The sequence below is a fragment of the Ornithorhynchus anatinus genome, chromosome 15 (genome assembly GCF_004115215.2).
Source record: "Ornithorhynchus anatinus isolate Pmale09 chromosome 15, mOrnAna1.pri.v4, whole genome shotgun sequence".
Classification (NCBI taxonomy): Eukaryota; Metazoa; Chordata; class Mammalia; order Monotremata; family Ornithorhynchidae; genus Ornithorhynchus; species Ornithorhynchus anatinus.
The window spans coordinates 14,096,117-14,117,994 of record NC_041742.1 but is presented as its reverse complement, the minus strand read 5'-3'; the positions used below and the strand labels follow the sequence as shown (position 1 = coordinate 14,117,994).

Genomic DNA, 21,878 nt, shown 5'->3' with positions numbered 1-21,878 from the left:
GCGGACCTGGGAGTCAGATGGTCATTCACTCATTCAGTAGTATTTATTGAGCGCTTACTATGTGCAGAGCACTGTACTAAGCGCTCGGAATGGACACATCGGTAACAGATCGTGGTCATGGGTGCCAATCCTGGCTCCACCACTTGTCTGCTGGGTGACCTTGGGGAGGTCACCTCACTTCTCTGAACCTGAGTTAGCGCATCTGTAAAACGGGCATCGGAACCGTGAGCCCCACGTGGGACAGGGAATGTGTCCAACCCGATTTGCGTGTATCCACCCCGGCACCTAATACAGTGCCTGGCACACGGTAAGCACTTAACAAATATTCATTATAATATGGAGAAGCAGCGTGGCTCAGTGGAAAGAGCACGGGTTTGGGAGGCAGAGGTCGGGGGTTCGAATCCCGGCTCCGGCCCTTGTCAGCTGTGTGACTGTGGGCAAGTCACTTCACTTCCCTGTGCCTCAGTTCCCTCCTCTTCCCTCCTCTGTAAAATGGGATTGACCGTGAGCCTCACGAGGGGCGACCTGATGACCCCGTATTTACCCCAGCGCTTTGAACAGCGCTCTGCACATAGTAAGCGCTTAACAAATACCAACAAATACCAACATTTTATCATTATTATTACAGTGCTCCACCCACAGCATATTTTCAGGCTCCTTGAGTACAGGGATCCTGTCTACCCAACTCTTTCCACAGTGATGACGATGATGGTGTTTAAGCGCTTAGTATGTGTCAAGTACCGTTTTAAGCAACTGGGTAGATGCAAGCTAATCAGGTTGGCCACAGCCCCGCATGGAGCTGTCAGTCATAATCCCCATTTTACCGATGATGAGGGAACTGAGGCACAGAGGAAGTGAAATGACTTGCCCAAGGCTACACAGCATATGAGTGGCAGAGTTGAGACAATAATAATAATAAAGTTGGTACTTGTTAAGCGCTTACTATGTGCAGAGCACCGTTCTAAGCGCTGGGGGAGATACAAGGTAATCAGGTTGCCCCACGTGAGGCTCACCGTTAATCCCCGTTTTACAGATGAGGTAACTGAGGCACAGAGAAGTGAAGTGACTCGCCCGCAGTCACACAGCTGACAAGGGGCAGAGCCGGCATTCGAACCCATGACCTCTGACTCCAGAGCCCGTGCTGTTTCCGCTGAGCCACGCTGCTTCTCTTGGGATGAGAACCCGGGTTCTTCTGACTCCCAGGCCTACCTCCTACCCACTAGGCCCCGTATCAATCCTCTGCACGGAATATATCCTCAGTCGATAAGTGGCTAGGGCGGCGTTAAAAGCTCTTTATCAGCTTCCTCTTGGGTAAAATGGGGTTTAAATCCTCCTCCCTCCTACTTAGTGAGTGAACCTCGTGTGGGACAGGTATTGTCTCTAACCTGTATCGACCTCAGTACTTAGTACAATGTCCGGCGCACAGTAAGAGCTGAACAAATACTATTCGAAAGAAAGCATTAAAAAAAACAAAAACGCATTTTTCTCCCATCTGTTTATATCACCATATGCGGCCTCACTCCTTCGCTCCCACTTGCCTCTCCTCGCAGCCTCCCCTCTTTCTCTCTCTCCTCCCTGGGGTCTTTATTTCGCTTCCTTTTCACGTGAAGCTGCCTGCCGAGGATTTCTGAAGCTCTACTTTTTGAGTCCCTGTTCCCCTCTGTCCCTCCCACCCTTCTGCAAGCAGCGTGGCTCAGTGGAAAGAGCCTGGGCTTCGGAGTCGGAGGTCACGGGTTCGACTCCCGGCTCTGCCACCTGTCAGCTCTGTGACCGTGGGCGAGTCACTTCACTTCTCTGGGCCTCAGTTACCTCAACTGTAAAATGGGGATTAACCGTGAGCCTCACGTGGGACAACCTGATGACCCTGTATGTCACCCAGCGCTTCGAACAGTGCTCTGCACATGGTAAGCGCTTAACAAATACCAACATTATTTCCCCTCTTCCCGATCGTCTTCCTTTGCTTGTGAGGATGCCTGGAGACCATTCATTCATTCAATAGGATTTATTGAGCGCTTACTATGTGCAGAGCACTGTACTAAGCGCTTGGAATGTACAAATCGCTAACAGATAGAGACAGTCCCTGCCCTTGGGGACGGGCTCACGGTCTAATCGGGGAAGACGGACAGACGAGAACAGTGGCGATAAATAGAATCGAGGGGAAGAACATCTCATTAAAACAATAGCAAATAAATAGAAATCAAGGTGATGTACATCTCTTTAACAAAATAAATAGGGTAATGAAGATATATGAAGATTTCCACACTGTAGGTCCAGGTAGAACAAAGATATATAAGTGGTAATATCAAGAGCATAGAAAAGAAATAGATGAATAAATAGTGGGAATATAATTAGGGTAAGTAGATTGCTATATACTTGCTCTGACAACTGAACTAGTATATCAGTTGTATATTTTCAATATAATAGTAATAGCATTTGTTAAGCACTTAATAATAATAATAATAATGTTGACCACAGTATTTTCTAGTCAGGGACCTGGGTTCTGATCGCGGCTCCGCCGCTTAGCTGCTGGGTGACCGTAGGCAAGACCCTCGCCCTCTCTGGGCCTCATGTGACACATCTGTAAAATGGGAATTCAGTACACGTTCTCCATCCACCCTAGAATGAATCCCATGAGGGGTAAGAACTGTTTCCGACCTGATTGTCTTGTGTCTGTCTCGGAGCTTAGCGCTAAGTAAGGGTTCATTACATAATACTAGTGATAATTGAGACTGAAGTGCTTACAACCACTACTACTACTAATAATAATGGTATCTGTTAAGTGCTTACTGTGTGCCAAGCACTGTTCTAAGCACGGGGGCGGATAAAAGATAATCAGATTGTCTCACGTGGAGATCACAGTCTTCATCCCCGTTTTTCAGTTGAGGTAACTGAAGCACAGAGAAGGTAAGCGACTTGCCGAAGGTCACACAGCAGACAAGGGACGGAGCTGCGATCTGAACCCGGGTCCTCTGACTCCCAAGCCCGGGCTCTTTCCACTAAGCCGAGCGCTGTTCTAATCGTTGGGGTAGCTATAAGGTAATTAGACTAGCTCATATGTAAAATGGGGATGAAGACAATGAGCCCCATGTGGAAAGTGAAATGGGTCAAACCCGACTATTTTCTATCTACCCTAGGGCTTATTAGAGTACCTGGCACTTAGTAAGTGCTTAACAAATACCATAAAAGAAAAATTTGCTGACACACGATAAATTGCACTTGGGCGATTCCAAACGTCTCTCCGTCGCATCTCTCTAATAGGGAGTTGGGGAAGAAAGAAAAAAAATGTTAAACATAATGGAGTTTCTGCTGATTGTCTCTAAGACTTGAGGGGAAATGTCACTCTTCCGCTTTTGGACCGGTGATTTTCGCTGACGGAGCAGACCTCTTGGCCAGAGAGGCCTGGTTCGTGCCAGCTCCGAATCCAGGAAGGCCTAAGGAATTCAAAATCCAACAGCGCGTTCGGATCGTCGGTCCCCGGACAGAGAGGCGGGCTGTGGGGACGCTGTGAGAAGAGGTAGCGTTTTCAGCTCCAGGTCATGACGTTAAAAACACCGCCCGTGTCGGGACTCTTTTTTTCCGGCGGTGTTTATCAAGCGCTCACTCCTCGTCAGACGCTGTTAATTAGGTTGGGCACGGTCCCTGTCCCCACAGTCGGCGTAGGAGGGAGGACACGGATTTCATCCCCATTTTACAGCAGAGGAAATCAGTCCATCATTCAGAGGTATATATTGAGCGCTTACTATGTGTTTTAAGAGCTGAGGAGAATCCAGTAGAATAGAGGACGTACGATCCTTGCCCTCGGGGATTTCCTCACCTGCAAGCTGGAGATTCAATCCCTGTTCTCCCTACCACTTATCAATCCGTCATTTGTATTTAATGAGCGCTTACTATGTGCAGAGAAGCAGCGTGGCTCGGTGGAAAGAGCACGGGCTTGGGGGTCAGAGGTCATGGGTTGTCAGCTGTGTGACTGTGGGCGAGTCTCTTCACTTCTCTGTGCCTCAGTTACCTCATCTGAAAATGGGGATGGACTGTGAGCCTCACGTGGGACAACCTCATTACCCTCTATCCACCCCAGCGCTTACAACAGTGTTCTGCACATAGTAAGCGCTTAATAAATGCCAACATTATTATTATTACAGGGTAATCAGGTTGTCCCACGTGAGGCTCACAGTTAATCCCCATTTTACAGATGAGGTAACTGAGGCACAGAGAAGTTAAGTGACTGACGCGCTTGGGTGAGTATTCATTCATTCAATTGTATTTATTGAGCGCTTACTGTGTGCGGAGCACTGTACTAACCGCTTGGAAAGGACATTTCCAAATGGAAACAATCCCTACCCAACAACAGGCTCACCATCTAAAACTATGTGAGCCCTGCGTGTGACCTCATTATCTTGTATCTACTCCACCATTCAGCACAGTGGCTGAAACATAGTAAGTACTTAACGAATACAGTAACAGCAACAATAATTATTATAAAGCCCTCATTTCCCCCGTTCACCCCATTAAGGCTTAACAGTAATAATAACTATTCTTATTTTTATTAGTAGTTATTATTATCATTAAGCCTTTAGCCCAGTGCTAGGCCCAATGTAAGTGCTTGGAAATGTGGTCGATTACCTTGGGAGCTCTCATTTTATAAAAACAAAGCAAAACAGGAAGAGGAAAATTTTGGAAATGCTTTTGAGTACAGTTGAGGTCCATTAAAAATTGATGTCAAAATTTTCCAAGTTAGACTCTGCTCTCATAGGAAATTTTCTTCAGCGAGGAGTCAGCCCTCTATACTCTGAGCTTCCTACTACTCCTGTACTCTCCCAATCGCTTAGTACGGTGCCTCGCGGCCTAGGCGCTCAATGAAACTACGGATCGATTCAGAATCCGGGCAGCTGTAGCTTGATGCGGTGGATTTTTTGGATCGACCCGCTGCCCCTTCAACCCGACTTCTTCAGTTTCAGGTTCCGGGTCCCCAGTCTCTCCGCGTCGGACCCTCCGATGCCAAAATGATTTTTTCCATCACCCCCTCGGGCACGCGGTGAAAATGGATGAGTTTCCGAGGGCGGGATGGGCAGAATCAGTACCGACACCGGCTGAAAAATGACAAGGCGTTATCGAAAGTGACACTCGGCTGATGCTTTCTCTATGGTGTCCTGATTACATTATTCATTGAACTTATGCTACTGAAGAATCTTATCATCATTATCCAAACCTTCGTCCTTACCCTGCTTCCTTCAGACACGGGGAGGCGTAAATATGTATCTCTTTCCTCCTTAGAACCTTCAGACTGGTTAATGGAATGATTATTTATTTGCTCTCGGCCTAGATCGCTACCCGTGGATTGCACACAGAGAACGTAGCTGGCCTGATATCACCGGGTTTTTTTTCAGGTTCCAGCGTGTAAAGTTCTTGTTTGTGTCAGCACCGATACTCCTGCCGTTGTTCTTGAGTTTAATGAGCTCTTGTTTGCCTAACCTCCTATAACGGATAATGATATCATTACCAATCTCGGGGCTTCAGAAATCCATATCTGACAGAGGAGGCTCTAATGAGGCTACTTAGTTCTTCACGGCAGTGGTTTGGTGAGAACCACTCCCCATAGCAACCCCTCCCATCCGAGCAGTGTCGTCTCCCGGTTAGGGCACGGGCCTCGGAGTCAGGAGGACCTGGGTTCTGATCCCGGGCTCCGCCACTTGTCAGCTGCGTCACCTCGGATACATCACTTCACTTCTCCGTGCCTCTGCGACCTCATCTGTAAAACCGGGGATTACGACTTGAGAGCTCCACGCGGGATAGGGATTGTGTCCGTCCCAATTTGCTTCTATCCACCCAGTGCTTGGCATGAGAGGCAGCGTGGCTCAGTGAAAGGAGCGTGGGCTTCGGAATCAGAGGTCATGGGTTCGACTCCCGGCTCTGCCACTTGTCAGCTGGGTGACCGTGGGCGAGTCGCTTCGCTTCTCTGTGCCTCAGTTGCCTCGTCTGTAAAATGGGGGTTAACGGTGAGCCTCACGTGGGACGACCTGCTGACCCTGTATCTGCCCCAGCTCTTAGAACACTGTTCTGCACATAGTAAGCGCTTAACAAATACCAACATTATTATTATTAGTGCTTAACCAATATAATTATTACTATTATTATATCATCCTCCAACCACACCTCCTGCCACTTGACCTCCCACCCAAACCCTCTCCCCCTCCCCTCCTGCCTCACCTCCCGAAGGCATTCAGTTTTTTGTGGACTTAAAAGAAAGTACTCATTTTGTAATTGTGTCTGCCCCCCCCCCCGTGTGATTCATAGTGCCAGAAAATACAATTACGGAGAAATTTGAAGTGGATCGGAATCGGAAAGAGACCGGGAAAGGGGTAGTTAGTATGAGAAAGCTTTCGCTATTGCTAGATTGATCGTAAACTGGATCACATTAGATGAAAATGAGCGGTTTTCTTGAAAGTTCTTCTCCTCCTGTGCGATTCGCAGATGGCTTCAGTCAGTCAGCCGATCATTCGTGTCTATTGAGCGCTTACTGGGTCCGGTGCGCTGTACTAAACCATTGGGAGAATACAATATAACAGTAAACAGACACATTCCCCGACCGCAGCGAGCTTACCGTCTAGAGAAGCAGCGCGGCTCAGTGGAAAGAGCCCGGGCTTGGGAGTCGGAGGTCATGAGTTCGAATCCCGGCTCTGCCGCTTGTCAGCTGTGTGACGGAGAGCGAGTCGCTTCGCTTCTCTGTGCCTCAGTGACCTCACCTGGAACATGGGGATTAACTGTGAGCCTCACGTGGGACAACCCGATTACCCTGTATCTACCCCGGCGCTTAGAACGGTGCTCGGTACATAGCAAGCGCTTAACAGATGCCAACATTATTATTATTATTAGAGGGGGAGGCGGCAAATAAATAAATCACAGACACGGACGTAAATCGTGGGTCGTCGACCTGACGTTTCTGCCGAGCACTGTGCCGAGTGCTGGAGTAGCTACAGGGTAATCGGATCACACACTGTCCCTACCCCACACAGGGGCTCACGACCTATCAATCAATCGTATTTATTGAGAGCTTAATGTATGTAGAACATTGTACTAAGCACTTGGGAGAGTACAACGCATCGGAGTCGAGAGACACGTTCCCCGTCATCGACGAGCCAACGGTCTAGAGAACGAGGGAGAGCAGATATTTTATCCCCATCTTACAGAGGAGGACACTGAGACCCAGAGAGGTTAGGCGACTTGTCCGAGGTCACACAGCAGGCCAGTGGCGGCGAGGGGACTGGAAACCGGGACTCCTTGGTTCTAGGGCCTTGGCTTCTCTCCCCCAGGCTTTGGTGCCTTCTCAGCGCGCTGTCTGACTGTCAGCATCTTTCCCCATTCAGAACAGTTTTAATGAACAAATACAATGAAATATTGATTGGTTTGGGCCGAAGCACCATCCGCATTTCTCTGGATCCTCCGCAATTCAATAAGAGGGCCAACCCAAATGAAAAGAAAATGAAATCTATATTTTTTAACCGCCAAAGCTAAAATAATTGAAAGAAATTAAACCTGGAGAAGATATTCCTCCAAACCGCGACCCGTTAGTCTCCCGGCCACCGTGACACACGCGCTCTGCGCTACCGCCGAGTACGCGGTATTCGCCGAGCACGTACCGTCCTTGACATCGTTTTTATTTCTGGCCCTTATAAAAAACGTCGGGGGTGAACCGTTCTTATTCCTTGGACTTGGATTTTACTTGGAGACAACAGGATATTTGCCAGAACATCGTAGGCTGCCCTTTTAGAGCCAACTATCCATCCCGCCATCCATCCACTCATCCGCCACCCCCATTATTACTGTTATCGTATATTTTATAGAATTCGTTAAGCACTTACTATGTTCCAGACACCGTAGCAGCACTGGGTTTTAATCGCGGCTCTGCTACTGGTCCGCTGTGAGACCTTGGGCGAGTCGCTTTACTTCTCTGGGCCTCAGTCACCACATCTATAAAATGGGGATTGAGACTGTGAGCCCCAAGAGGGACAGGGATTGTGTCCAGCCCAATTTGCCCGTATCCACTCCAGCGCTTAGTACAGTGAGTGGCACATAGTAAGCACTTAAATACCACAATTACCATTATTATATAAACTAATCAGACTGGACCCTCGAGACTGTAGGCAACCTCGTTGTGGGCAGGGAATGTGTCTGTTGATTGTTCTACTATACTCTCCCAAGTGTTTAGTACAGTGCTCTGCACACAATAAGCACCCAGTACATAACCACTGAATGAAAGAACGACCCTGGCCCCGTCTCACGCGGGCCTCACCGACTTTATTCCCCCTTTCCGGAAGAGGTACGTGAGTCCCAGAGAAGTGAAGTGACTCGCGCAAGGTCACCCAGCAGACGAGGGGAGGAGCCTGGCGTAGAACCCAGGCCCTTCCGAATCCCAGGTCCGTGCTTTAACCGCTAGGCCGTGCTGCCTCTTGAATTCAAGTCCATGTGGTCAGAAGATTTCCTACTTAGGCTCTCTCCCTGTCCTTTTTCCTCCCCACCTTTTGTAATGGACCTTCCCCCCCTTCCTCTGAACTCAGCCGTCCTCCCAGCTGCTCTGGAGAAGAGGAGGAGGAGAAGATTCATTTAATGGGGCACATTAGAGGGGAGATGGGAGGACAGTGTATTGTCCTCTGAAAAGGCCCCGCGCGGGATCGGCGCTCCCCCCCCGAAACGTCTTTTGATTCCCGTTATAGCCGCAGCTGCTGCCTCGGTGAATCTGGAGCCCGGGCGGCGTGAAGAGCAACGGGCGACCTCGGGCCACGGTCCAAAACCACCACACCGTTCCGCCACTCCCTCCCGGCCTCGGATGATGTCACCGTTGCCGTCTTTAGTGGAGCTGTCGTATCGCCGTCTTGCTCCAAGTACGCCCGGAGATTTTTGCTCTCCGGGTCCTCCCCGTTGGCTCTGTGTCACAGGCATCCCGGGTCCCGGGGTTCGATATGATACGGTCGGGGAACGCGTGCCCGATTCTGTCGTGTTGCACTTGCTCATTACGGTGCTCTGCACCCGGTAAGTGCTCAATAAATGCCACGGATTCATTGATTAGGCTCGCACCTCTCCCGCCCGCTTGGCGAGCGTTCGGCCGTCAGCAAAACGGACGATAAAAATAACAACATCGTTATGCGATATTCTCTGTGCTGGCTGATTCTCAATCTACCACTCATCTTTGTGCTCGAGACCCTCTTAGGAGACTGTGCAGAGAGACTGTAAGCTCTCAAGGGGCAGGAAATATGTCGCTTATTGTTTTATTGTCCTCTCCCAAGTGCTTAGTACGCTCAGTGAGCGCTCAGTAAATGCGATTGAACGAATGCAAGAGGTGATGATGAGGATGCTGGTATTGGTTATGCGCTTATTAGGTAACAAACGCTGCTCTGAGCGCAGGGATAGCTACCAGGTACTCAGGATGGACACAGTCCACAACCAAAAGCCCCATTTTACAGGGGAGGGAACTGAGTCCCAGAGAAGTGAAGTGACTTGACTAAGATCACGCAGCAGACAAGTGACAGAGCCGAGATTAGAACACAGGTCCTTCCGACTCCCGGGGCTGTGCTCTTTCTACTAGGCCATGCTGCTCCTGGGTGCTGCCTACTTTCCATAGATCTTTAAGATCCAGTGAGCCTTCCTAATAATTATAATAATAACTGTGGTATTTGGTAATTACTTAATATGTGCCAAGTACTGTACTGAGCGCTGGGGTGGATGCAAGCAAATCGGGTTGGACCCATGAGGGGACAGTGCCGTGTGAGGCTCACGGTCTCAATCCCCATTTTCAAGATGAGGGAACTGAGGCCTGGAGAAGTGAAGTGACAAGCCCAAGGTCACACAACGGACAAGTGGCAGAGCTGGGATTAGAACCCACGACCTTCTGACTCCCAGGCCACTTTTCAAACACTTAACAAATACCACAATTAATATTATAATAATCATTATTATTATTGTGTTTTTAAATCTCTCTCTCTCTCTATATATATATCTATATTCATATAGTCACAGTATTTCTTTCATGCTGTCCGTGTAGAGGGCTGTACTAAGCGCTTAGGAAAATACACGCTGGGAAGCAGCGTGGCTCAGTGGAAAGAGCCTGGGCTTCAGAGTCAGAGGTCATGGGTTCGACTCCCAGCTCTGCCACTTGTCAGCTGTGTGACTGTGGGCGAGTCACTTCACTTCTCTGTGCGTCTAGTACCTCCTCTGTAAAATGGGGATTAACTGTGAGCCTCACGTTGGACGACCTGATTACCCTTATCGACCCCAGCGCTTAGAACAGTGCTCTGCCCGTAGTAAGCGCTTAACAAATACCAACATTATTATTATTATTACAACAGAGTTGGTAGACGTAAATCTTACCCACAAAGAGCTTCCGGTCTACAGCGGGAGACGGTCATTAAAATAAATTATAAAGAAGGGAAATAGTAGAATATAAGGACATACCCTGTATCTATCCCAGCGCTTAGAACAGTGCCCGGCACATAGTAAGCGCTTAGTACCGACATTATTATTATTATTAAGTGCTGTGAGGCTGGGCTGAGTATCCAAGTGCTAATATAGGTTCGGCTGTTTGTGGCAATTAGCCAGCAGACTTGCCCTTTCAATATTCCTATTAAGCCTGAATTTGGCTTCACTAAATATTGCCCACTTTTCCCTCACTGCCCTAGCCAAGTGAGATTTTTTTTTAAACCAAGCCTGGCTTCCGTCTCTTTAGCAGTGTCCTTCAGATTCCGGGGAAGAAGACTCCGACAGCCAGCCAGCACTTGCTAAATCCTGGAGGTGGTGAGATGATGATAAGGAAAGCCAGTGTCTTGGAAGTTCCAACTCGGGGCCACTGTGCAGAGCTGACCGGCTGGTGTTGCTGGTTTCCGTAAAATTCCCTAAGGGAAGAGTTATCAGTGGAAGAGAGATTTCCGGAGGACAGGAGGGTAGAAAGCAAGAGGAAGGGGAACGGAGGTAGGGAAGGAGTCAGGGAGGGACTAGTATGTGCGAGATGATTGTATTTATTGAGCACTTACTATCTGCAGAGCACTTGGGAGAGTCAGATATAACAATCCAACAGACGCATTCCCTTCCCACAACGGGCTTAGAGTTAAGCGGGAGAGACGACGTTCATATAAAGAAATAAATGACAGATATGAACGTAAGCGCCGCGGGGCCGGGAGGAGGGATGAATAATGGGAGCGAGTCAAGGCGACGGCAGAAGGGAGCGGGAGAAGAGGAAAGGAGGGCTTAGTCGGGGAAGGCCTCGTGGAGGAGATGGGCCTTCGATACGGTTTAGCCGCGGGGGAGAGAGTCATTTTCTGGAGGATATGAGGAGGGAGGGCGTTCCAGGCCGGAGGCAGGATGTGGGCCAGAGGTCGGAGGCGAGATGGATGAAACCGAGATACGGTGAGAAGAGTAGTATGAGAGGAGGACTGCACTAAGCTCCGGAGTAGATTGGAGGAAATCAGGCCCCTCGTGGGGCTCACAGTCTAAATAGGAGGGAGAACAAGTCCCGATTCCCCATTTTGCAGATGAGGGAACCGAGACCCCGGAAGTCTCTTAGGCCCGATTAGACCGTAAGCCCGTCAAAGGGCAGGGACCGTCTCTATCCGTTACCCATGTGTACATTCCGATCGCTTAGAACAGTGCTCTGCACATAGTAAGCGCTCAATAAATACTGTCGAATGAAGTCAGGTGACTTGGCCAAGGTCACAAAGCAGACAGGAGGCAGAGCCGGGATGGAAACTCAGGTCCTCTGACTCTCAGGCGTGGTCTCTTTCCACTAGGCCAGGCCGCTTCACGGGAGGAGGTGACAGGTTGGACAGGCCGGGGAGGAGGGAAGGAACGGGACAGGAAGGAAAAGAGAGGTGGAAAAGAAAGGGAGATTGTAGTGCTCCCGGGAGCCCTACCACCCGCGTGGCGGAGAGGAAAATTGTCATGTGGAACCGCAATCCCTCGCACCTTTCCGCGCATTCCGTCCGCGAGATAGAGCCCGGTTGCTATTGCTAGATCAATTCCATCGATTCAGACTTCAAGATCCTGTCGTCCTCTATAGATTTCCTTTCACCCTGTGCATCTGGTGTTGAATTCATCCAGAATCGTTTCAGCGGAATGCATCCGGGAACGATACTAGAGCTCGATACGGGCGGGGAGCGTGTCAGTTAATTCCTCCGGATTGTGCTCTCCCAAGCGCTCGGTACAGTGTTCCGCACCCAGGAAGCACTTTTCCTGGATTGGATTCAGCACCTGGGAAAGAACAATTCCATGGAACTGAAAGACGAGGTCCCTGCCCTCGAGGCGTTCGCGACCCGGTTGTGGGCAACGCCCCGTTGTGCGTTCTTCGGTCCCTGGAGCTCTGCCCGATCATTTTAGTAGAACGCTACTTTCAGGTTTGTTCTGAGATGAGGCCCGTTTTTAGCACGGATTCCTCCTTTAAGCCGGTTTCCATAGAAATCCCCCGCCGCTCTGTGACATGTCGAAAGAAGTGACGCAGAGAGCTTCATTGCAGTTCGGTTTCAACTAATCCGAATAATCCTCTCAGCGCCTCGCGGCTAAATGACCCCAATTCCTTCCGGAGGGCGACAGGCTTGGCTCTCCGACCGGGCCCCGCACCTTTCCGAAGGAGGAGGCGCCCGCGATAGGATGTCTGACCCCTGTCTCCGGTGGCTTGCGAGTCATCGTGGTAATAATAATAATAACGTTGGTATTTGTTAAGCGCTTCCTATGTGCAGAGCACTGTTCTAAGCGCTGGAGTAGATACAGAGTAATCAGGTTGTCCCACGTGAGGCTCGCGGTCTTCATCCCCATTTTCCAGATGAGGTCACCGAGGCAGCGGGAAGCGAAGTGACTTGCCCACGGTCACACAGCTGACAAGTGGCAGAGCCAGGAGTCGAACCCAGGTCCTCCGACTCCCGAGCCCGGGCTCTTTCCACTGAGCCACGCTGCTCCTCATTTCAGTAGAAGCGTGACCGTGGTATTGATGAAGCTTCACTCTGCGCTCAGCGCTGTGCCTAGCACCCGGCTGGTGAGAGATCATCCAGCGGAACCCATTCCCAGTCAGTCGAGCAACCGTATTTATCCAACGCCTGCCTTGAGCGGAGCGCCGGCCTAAGCGCTTGGCAGCGCGTCACGATGTAATAAAGTTGGTAGACGCGTTCCCTGCCCACGGTGAGCTTACGGTCTTGCGGGGGAGACAGACGTTAATCGCGCCGCTGGTGAGACAGAGCTGCCAAGAACCTTGGGTCCTCTCTGGGCCTCAGTTTCCTCATCTGTCAAATGGGGATCGGATACCTATTCTACCTCCGTCCTAGACCGTGCGTCCCACATGTAAAAGAGACTTGGCTCCTCTAGTACCAATCTACTTCAGCGTGGCTCAGTGGAAAGAGCCCGGGCTTGGGTATCAGAGGTCGTGGGTTCTAATCCCAGCTCTGCCACTCATCAGCTGTGTGACTTTGGGCAAGTCACTTCACTTCTCTGGGCCTCAGTTCCCTCATCTGTAAAATGGGGATGAAGACTGGGAGCCTCACGTGGGACGACCTGATGGCCCCGTATCTCCCCCGGCACTTAGAACGGTGCTCTGCACATAGTAGGCGCTTAACCAGTACCAACATTATTATTATCTAAATAAATAAGAGCTGTGGATATAAGGGCTTTGGGGCTGAGGGAGGGGGGGGAATAAAGGGAGCAAATCAGGGCGATGCAGAAGGGAGTAGAAGAGGAGGAAAGGAGGACTTGAGCAAGGAAGGCCTCTTGGAGGAGGTGTGCCTTCAGTAAGGCTTTGATGGGCCGGAGAGTCCTTATCTGTCGGATACGAAGAGAGAGGGCGGGACGAGGGTGAGAGGACGGCGGCGAGATAGACGAGGTCGAGGTAATAATAATAATAATAATTTTGGTATTTGTTAAGCGCTTACTGTATGCCAAGCACCGTTCTAAGCGCTGGGTAGATGCGAGGTAATCGTTAAGGAAGCAGCGTGGCTCGGTGGAAAGAGCCCGGGCTTGGGAGTCAGAGGTCATGAGTTCGACTCCCGGCTCTGCCACTTGTCAACCGGGTGACTGTGGGCGAGTCTCTTCGCTTCTCTGTGCCTCTGTTAGGTCATCTGTAAAATGGGGATGAACTGGGAGCCTCACGTGGGCCGACCTGATTACCCTGTATCTCCCCCGGCGCTTAGAACAGCGCTCTGCACGTAGTAAGCGCTTAACGAATACCAACATTAATATGTCATCCCACGAGGGGCTCAGAGTCTTAATCCCCATTTTACAGATGAGGGAACTGAGGCCCAGAGAAGTGAAGTGACTTGCTCAAAGTCACACAGCTGATAAGTGGCAGAGCTGGGATTAGAACCCACAGCCTCTGATACCCAAGCCCGGGCTCTTTGCACTGAGCCACGCTGAAGTAGATTGGTACTAGAGGATCGATTCTTTTTATTGCCATCGTTCTCGTCTGTCCGTCTCCCCCGATTAGACGCGAGCCCGTCAGAGGGCAGGGACCGTCTCTATCTGTTACCGATTTGTCCATTCCAAGCGCTTAGTACGGTGCTCTGCACATAGTAAGCGCTCAGTAAATACTACTGAATGAATGAATGGAGGAGCCAAGTCTCTTTTACACCTGGGACACACCGTCTAGCACGCAGGTAGAATAGGTATCCCATCCCCATTTGACAGATGAGGAAACTGAGGCCCAGAGAGGACCCCAGGTTCTTTCCGCTCGGCAGCTCTGGCTCACCTGCGGCTTGCGGTGAAGAGCTCGGGAGTACGGATTTGATGGCTTCTCGTTTTCCCCCTTCTCCCGCCCCCTTCCCTCGGCGCTGGGAGACACGCTCGCACGCTCCACTTGAAGGAATTTGATTTGATCCCAGAGTCTCGGCCATATCCAGGGTTGGGCTTGTGGCCCCGGGCTTCCTGAGGCCCGGCCGCCGCGGGTCTAGACGGTTAGAGGTATGAACGATAAACGTGTTGAAGCCACGTGGCCTTAGGAGATAGAGTCCAGGATCGGGAGTCAGAAGGACCTGGGTTCTCATCCCAGCTCCGCCACTTGTCTGCTGTGTGACCTTGGACAAGTCCCTTCGCTTCTCTGGACCCAGGTTACCTCCTGTGTAAAATGGGGGCTCCGAGAATGAGTCCTAAGTGGGACCGGGACCGTGTTCGACCCTGTTAGTTTATATCAACCCCAGTACTTAGCACGGTGCCTAGCACATAGTCAGTGCTTAACAAGTAATAAGAATCGTGATGATGGTATTTGTTAAGCGCTCAGTATGTGCGCAGCACTGTTCTAAGCGTGGGGGAGGGATGCAAGGTGATTAGGTTGTCCCACGTTCATTCATTCATTCAGTAGTATTTATTGAGCGCTTACTATGTGCGGAGCACTGTACTGGGCGCTTGGAATGTGCAAGTCGGCAACAGATAGAGACAGTCCCCGCCCTCCGACGGGCTCGCGGTCTAATCGGGGGAGACGGACGGACAAAAACAATAGCGATAAATAGAATCGAGGGGATGAACATCTCATTAAAACAAGAGCAGATAAATAGGATCAAGGTGATGTACGTCTCGTCAACAAAATGAATAGGGTGATGAAAATAGATACAGGGGCTCACCGTCTCAATCCCCATTTTCCAGGGGAGGGAACCGAGGCACACAGTAGTTAAGTGACCTGCCCCAAGTCACACCGCTGACAAGCGGCGGAGCCGGGATTAGAACCGATGACCTCTGTCTCCCAAGCCCGGGCTCTTGCCACCGAGCCACCCTGCTTCTCTGCCACAATCGTCATGATTATTAAAATCCTCCCGCCGGCTCTATTATTCAAATACAGCCTCCTGTTGACCGTGAGCTCGTCGTGGGCGGGGAAGGTGTCCGTTGTGGTTGTATCCCCTCCCGAGCGCTTAATGCGGTGCTCAGCACGCATTAAGCGCCCCATAAATATCATGGACTGATCGAGTCGTTCGATCTCGTTATCCCATCTATAGCCCATCTATAATGATATCTATATTATTAACGTTACAATTATTAACGTTAGCGTCATCCTCCATCCCCCGGGGTCAGTTGGCAGTGCTGGCCGAGTGGCGTCCTCCCACAGGGCCTTTCTGCGAGGACAGCGCCCCGATAGATCAGGCTGAGGCCTAAAACCCCGCGTGGCTCAGCTCCGGCAAACCCAACTCCAAACAGGTTACGTGGTAACTCAGGTACCACGGGGAAGCAGCGTGGCTCGGTGGAAAGAGCCCGGGCTTGGGACTCAGAGGTCATGGGTTCGACTCCCGGCTCTGCCACTCGTCCGCTGGGTGACGGCGGGCGAGTCACTTCGCTTCTCTGTGTCTCGGTTACCTCGTCTGTGAAATGGGGATTAACCGGGAGCCTCCCGTGGGACGACCCGATCGCCCTGTATCTCCCCCAGCGCTTAGAACGGTGCGCGGCACATAGTGAGCGCTTAACAGATGCCAACATTGTCATTATTACTAGATAACGGTGCCTAGAAATGGGGCTGACGACCCTTTCCGAGCCAACAGGGCGTCTGCGAGGGAAAGGGAGAAATGGGGAAAATGAATCCAAGTGCAGCAGGCTGGCGGGGTTCGGGAAGAAAGTCTCCGGCGCTTAGAACGGGGCTTGGCCCGGAGGAGGCGCTTAACAAATGCCATCATTATTATTAAACTTCCGATTCTCCAAAGGGCGCCGCATATTAACCAGAAGGCGACCCGATTCCGTATGTCTTTAAGGAAGTTGTGGAATCCGCCTTCAAGTGTGGATTTTTCTGCTGTGGACTTCTATGTAGAGCTTCTCTTATATTATTCATCCTAGACTCTGTGTGACCCTGGGCAAGTCACTTCGCTTCTGTGGACCTCAGTTTTCTCATGTGTAAAATGGGGATTAAGATCGGGAGCCCCCTGTGTGACAAGCAACTGTGTCCCGCCTGATTAATTTGAATCTACTCCAGCGCTTAGAACAGTGCTTGGCAGATATTAGTAAGTGCTTAACAAGTAGCGTCAATATTATTATTAGATTCCGTCAGACGTCTAGCACGCGAGCTAGATCCGTCGGGTTTCTCCTTGTTGGTGATGACCAGTAATTCGTCGCAGCCGAGTAGACTAATCCCGTCTCAGGTTTGCAGAGTGCGGTTCCTATCGGAGCTATCAGAAAACAGTTCTTAGCGTTTGCCCGTCAGTTCGTAACTACCTCGGCCCTTCGCATACGTCTCTCTCCTGTGAAAAATGGATCCCGTCTCCTTTCTTTGAATAGTCTGGATTTTCTTTTGAGAGCACAAGCTCGTTGACCCAACCTCGGGCGTAGGTTATGTGTGCCGGTCACCGTGGAAGCGGACCGGGTCATTCACCGAGGCGCTCGCAGCCGTTGCCCTCTGGATTCTCCAACCAATGTTTCCGAATTTGTTCCCGGAGTTTCTTTAGTAAAATGTTCCCGAGGAGTTCTGTTCCCCCTCCCGGATACTCCCTTCCCAACTCATCCGCCTCTAACTGCTAAAATTCTTTTCCTTTGGTCGAACCAGCGTTTAAGATTGCTCCCCCCACCCCCATCCCGAGGCTGCAGGGCATCTTCCGAACCCCTGCCCGATTTTCTTTCTCCTTTCCTCGTGTTACCTCGAAGGGATTTTCTGATTGCCTTTCAGACATCGCTCCCTCTCTGTGGCAGATGGCTTCCGTCATCACAGTTTCGTTCCGGCGTTCCCCCGGCCAAGCGGGAAAATGGGAATCGTATCGCGGGAAGGCCGGCCGCGTCGGGAACGGGGAACGGACTCCGTTAATTGTCCGCCCGCGCGTTGGGGGGGGGGTGACGTATTTGAAACAGACGGTGCGTGTCCTGTGAGGGATTACCGTGGGGTTCCTCATCGAGTCGCGAGAATCGTGTCGGGGAGAGGTGGTCTGCCTGCGATTATTCTCCGTTTGAGAACGAAGCCTGCCGCTCGATGCTAAACTCTTGACCTTCCGTTAACGTGTTCCCCCCTTTTCTTTATTGCAGCCGACGGATGCACTGATTGGTCTGTGGATATCAAGAAATATCAAGTTTTGGTGGGAGAGCCCGTTCGAATCAAATGCGCGTTATTTTATGGATATATCAGAGCCAATTACTCCCTGGCCCAAAGCGCTGGACTTAGTTTGATGTGGTATAAAAGTTCCGGACCCGGAGACTTTGAAGAGCCCATTGCATTCGACGGAACAAGGATGAGCAAAGAAGAGGATTCTATTTGGTTTCGGCCAACGCTAGTTCAGGATAGCGGGCTTTACGCCTGTGTCATCAGGTATCCGTTTTCTTCTATTATCGCTCAGTCGGTGAAATCCATCCGTACGCTGGTCCCGATCTCACGTTCTCTCCCTTTCCGCTGACGATAAGGTCGGGATATCGGTCTTAGACGGGGATGCTTTTGAAAATGGGGCGATGGGAATTTATCATGGGTTCGTGGCCGTGCGTTCGAATCTCAGCTCTGCCACTTGTCAGCTGTGTGGCTGTGGGCAAGTCACTTAACTTCTCTGGGCCTCAGTGACCCCATCTGTAAAATGGGGATGAAGATTGTGAGCCCCACGTGGGACAACCTGATTACCTCGTCTGCCCCAGCGCTTAGAACGGTGCTCTGCACATAGTAAGCGCTTAACCAATACCAACTTTATTACTATTGGAAAGCCACCCTTCCAGGCTCTGGAAAGAAGAGAAGCAGCATGGCCTAATGGGTAGGGCGCGGGCCCGGGAGTCAGGAGGAACTGAGTTCTAATCCCGGTTGCACCACTTGCCTGCTGCGTGACCTCGGACGAGTCGCTTCGCATCTCCGGGCCTCAGTCCCCTCGTCTGTAAAATGAGGATTAAGAGTGTGAGCCCCCTGTGGGACGGGGATTGGGTCCGACCCAGTTAAGTTGTCTCTACCCCAGGGCTTAGAACAGTGCTGGGCGCATAGCAAGCACTTAACAAGTACCATTATTATCGTTTTTATTATTATTAACGAGAGACCTTCCGAATTCCTATTTGCGTCGCCATATTGTGGGTGAACGTGATGGGAAATAGAAAGGAGGGGAGGTAACACGACAGGTGCCTAGGTCACAGGGAAGCCCGGTGGGTCGCAACCTCCGGTGGTCTCTGGCCTCGACGCCCATCCTCGAGTTTAGGGGATTTGGGTGGACCCCGAGTGCCCCCCGGGGGGGGGGGGGGGGACCGTGGGTATCCACCCCACCCCCGGAGCCGTACGGGGTCTCGGGTGTTTGATCGGAACCGGCAGGCCCATCCCGATCCGGTGCAGCATGGCAAAGGAGCGGGCGTATGCGACGGCATATGAGATCCTCGCGGGGGCGTTGGCGGGAGCGTGGCAGCCAGTCTTTGGTATTTATTGAGCGCTTCCTTTGTGCAGAGCTCCGTACTAAGCTCTCTGGAGAGGAAAACAATATAACCGGCACATTTCCTGCTCACAACGAGCCTGCCGTCTAGAGGGGGAGACGGACCATAATGTAAATAAATAATTTCGGGTAAGGACATGAGTGCCGTTGGATACAGTCCCTGTCCCACATGGAGCTCACAGTCTGAGTGCCCATTTTAAATGAGGTAACTGAACCCCAGAGCAGTGAAGTGACTCGCCCAAGGCCAGGGAGCAGACAAGTGACGGAGCCGGGATTAGACCCCAGGTCCTTCGGACTCCCAAGCCCGAGGTCTGTCCGCTAGGCCAAGCCGCTTCCTTCTTCAGAGCATAATCGGCAGTGACGATTGGTGTGGGAGAATGAAAACGTCCCCGAGGGGATGCGAGTCCCAAAGACTTGTTCCGGTGAAATCTTCGGGGAGCGTTTAAGGGGAACACCGGGATGCGGGCTGAAGATTTCTCGAACGTCGCCCTGGGCTTCTCTGTAATTTTCCTACCACAGCAGTAGCAGAGAATACGCGGCGCACGCACGCGGCCCGAGGGTATCGGTCGGATTCGAATTTCTCGTCGGCCTCGTTGCTGGAAAACCAGTTGCCGGGATTTCGCACACACGCGTTGGGTCCACGTTCCCTGTTTTCTACCTCGTGGCCCATCTTGGCCGAGATGAGAACCGAACTGGAGAAACTAAAGCTTAATTCGATATGGAGTTTTTGCTGCGATGGAGGATGTCCCCGTTAAGTCACATCTAATTATCCGACTTTCGAATCGGATGACTTAGGCTATATTTTCTGGGTTTTCCACATGATCCTGATGTCACAATTGAGTTAGAGGTGGCATTGTCAATAGGACTAGTGAGAAGAATAACAGAAAAATCTTGGGGACCCGATATTTGCCATCGACCACGGTCAGCGGTCGTTATTCGGCACCGTCTCCGGGCCCGACCTTGTACCGGGCAGTCAAGAAACACTATTCTTTGAGCGCCTTTCATATGTAGATCACCATAGTAAGCGCGTGGCAGAAGACAGTGGAATTATAAGACATGATCTCGATCCTCCAGGAGATACAGCCTAGCACATATTCGCGACTGTTTCGTTCCTGTGGCCGTTGAAATTCAAATCAACCCTCGTTCTTTTTCATTTCTTTCTTCTGTCTTTCCCGGGCTCACATATTTAATTTTGGCCATCCTCTAGTGTCTCCTAGACTCGTAGTACAGTGCTCTGCACACAGTAAGCGCTCGATATGTGCCCTGGACACCTCACACCTCTCTCCATCCGTCTGATATGAGCGCGTCGGTAAACCATTTTGGAATTTCGAATCCGTTACCATCTTGGGCCGTGTTTCCCATCTTTCGAGACGATGAACTTTCCCCTTCAGCGGGGTGAGCAGTGACTCATCTGTGCGATCGACTCTTGAGGAGTAATAGGCCTCTCTCTCAGGCAGACGATGACTTTATGCATGTAATTAAGCTCCTTGATGATTAATGGTGGCCTAATGATCGGGAGTATCTGTAGCCCGCTACCTCTGGACTCTCTTTCCTCCCAGATAGGTTCTGAGGGTTCAGTTTCTCTGGACATTTTCTCCCCCAAATTGATTCTTTTTTCTCTCAGTTTCTGGACTTGGAAGAGGAAGTGAAGGGCTGCAAGGGACAGAACCATTCTCCTCTTCTTATTTCTCACTCGCATTTTGACCAGTGGCCAGGATTCTCATAAAGCCTCGTTTTCTTCCGAAAGCCAAATGGCTCACTCAGAGATCTCTCACAACACACGGCGTGGGGACACGACTCTTCAGTAGATAAAGTTTCCGTGCCACGTAATAATACCAGTAATGATAATGACAATAACTGTGGTATTTTTAAACGCTTAATAATAATAATGTTGGTATTCGTTAAGCGCTTACTATGTGCCGAGCACCGTTCTGAGCGCTGGGGTAGACACAGGGGAATCAGATTGTCCCACGTGGGGCTCACAGTCGTAATCCCCATTTTACAGATGAGGTAACTGAGGCACAGAGAAGTGAAGTGACTTGCCCACAGTCACACAGCTGACAGGTGGCAGAGCCGGGATTCGAACCCATGACCTCTGACTCCAGAGCCCGTGCTCTTTCCACTGAGCCACGCTGCTTCTCACAGCTTACTCTGTGCTAAGTACCCTACTAAGCTCTGGGGTCGATACGAGCTATCCCTGCCCCGCAAGGGGCTCACAATCTTAACCCCCATTTTACGGATGAGGGAAGGGAGGCCCAGAGAAGAGAAGTGACTTGCCCCAAATCGCACAGCAGACAAGAAGCAGAGCCGGGATTAGCACCCAGGTCCTTCTGACTCCCAGGCCCGGGCTCTATTCACTAGGCCAACCTAAAAAGGCCAGTACTTACCATGCACAATTTGGCACGTCAAATTTGGCACGGCTTTTTTCCCGATTCGCGATCAATCAGTGGTATTTACTGAGCGCTTGCTGTGGGCACAGCACTGTATCGAGCGCCTGGGAGAGTAGAGTGCAGTGGGTAGACGTGCTTCTTGCCTACCGGGATCTTACGAGGTACCTTCTCCCTTCAAAGTATC

The 21,878-nt window shown here is 50.9% G+C and overlaps 1 protein-coding gene across 1 annotated transcript in view; it reads left to right on the top strand.

The window, feature by feature from the left end:
• Positions 1 to 21,878, top strand: part of IL1RAPL1 (interleukin 1 receptor accessory protein like 1) — a 527,816-nt gene that overhangs the window by 300,249 nt on the left and 205,689 nt on the right. Inside the window, exon 3 of the mRNA XM_029080057.1 lies at positions 17,944 to 18,223. Within this exon, the coding sequence (XP_028935890.1) occupies positions 17,944 to 18,223 (280 nt within the window). The remainder of the gene's footprint in view (positions 1 to 17,943; positions 18,224 to 21,878) is intronic.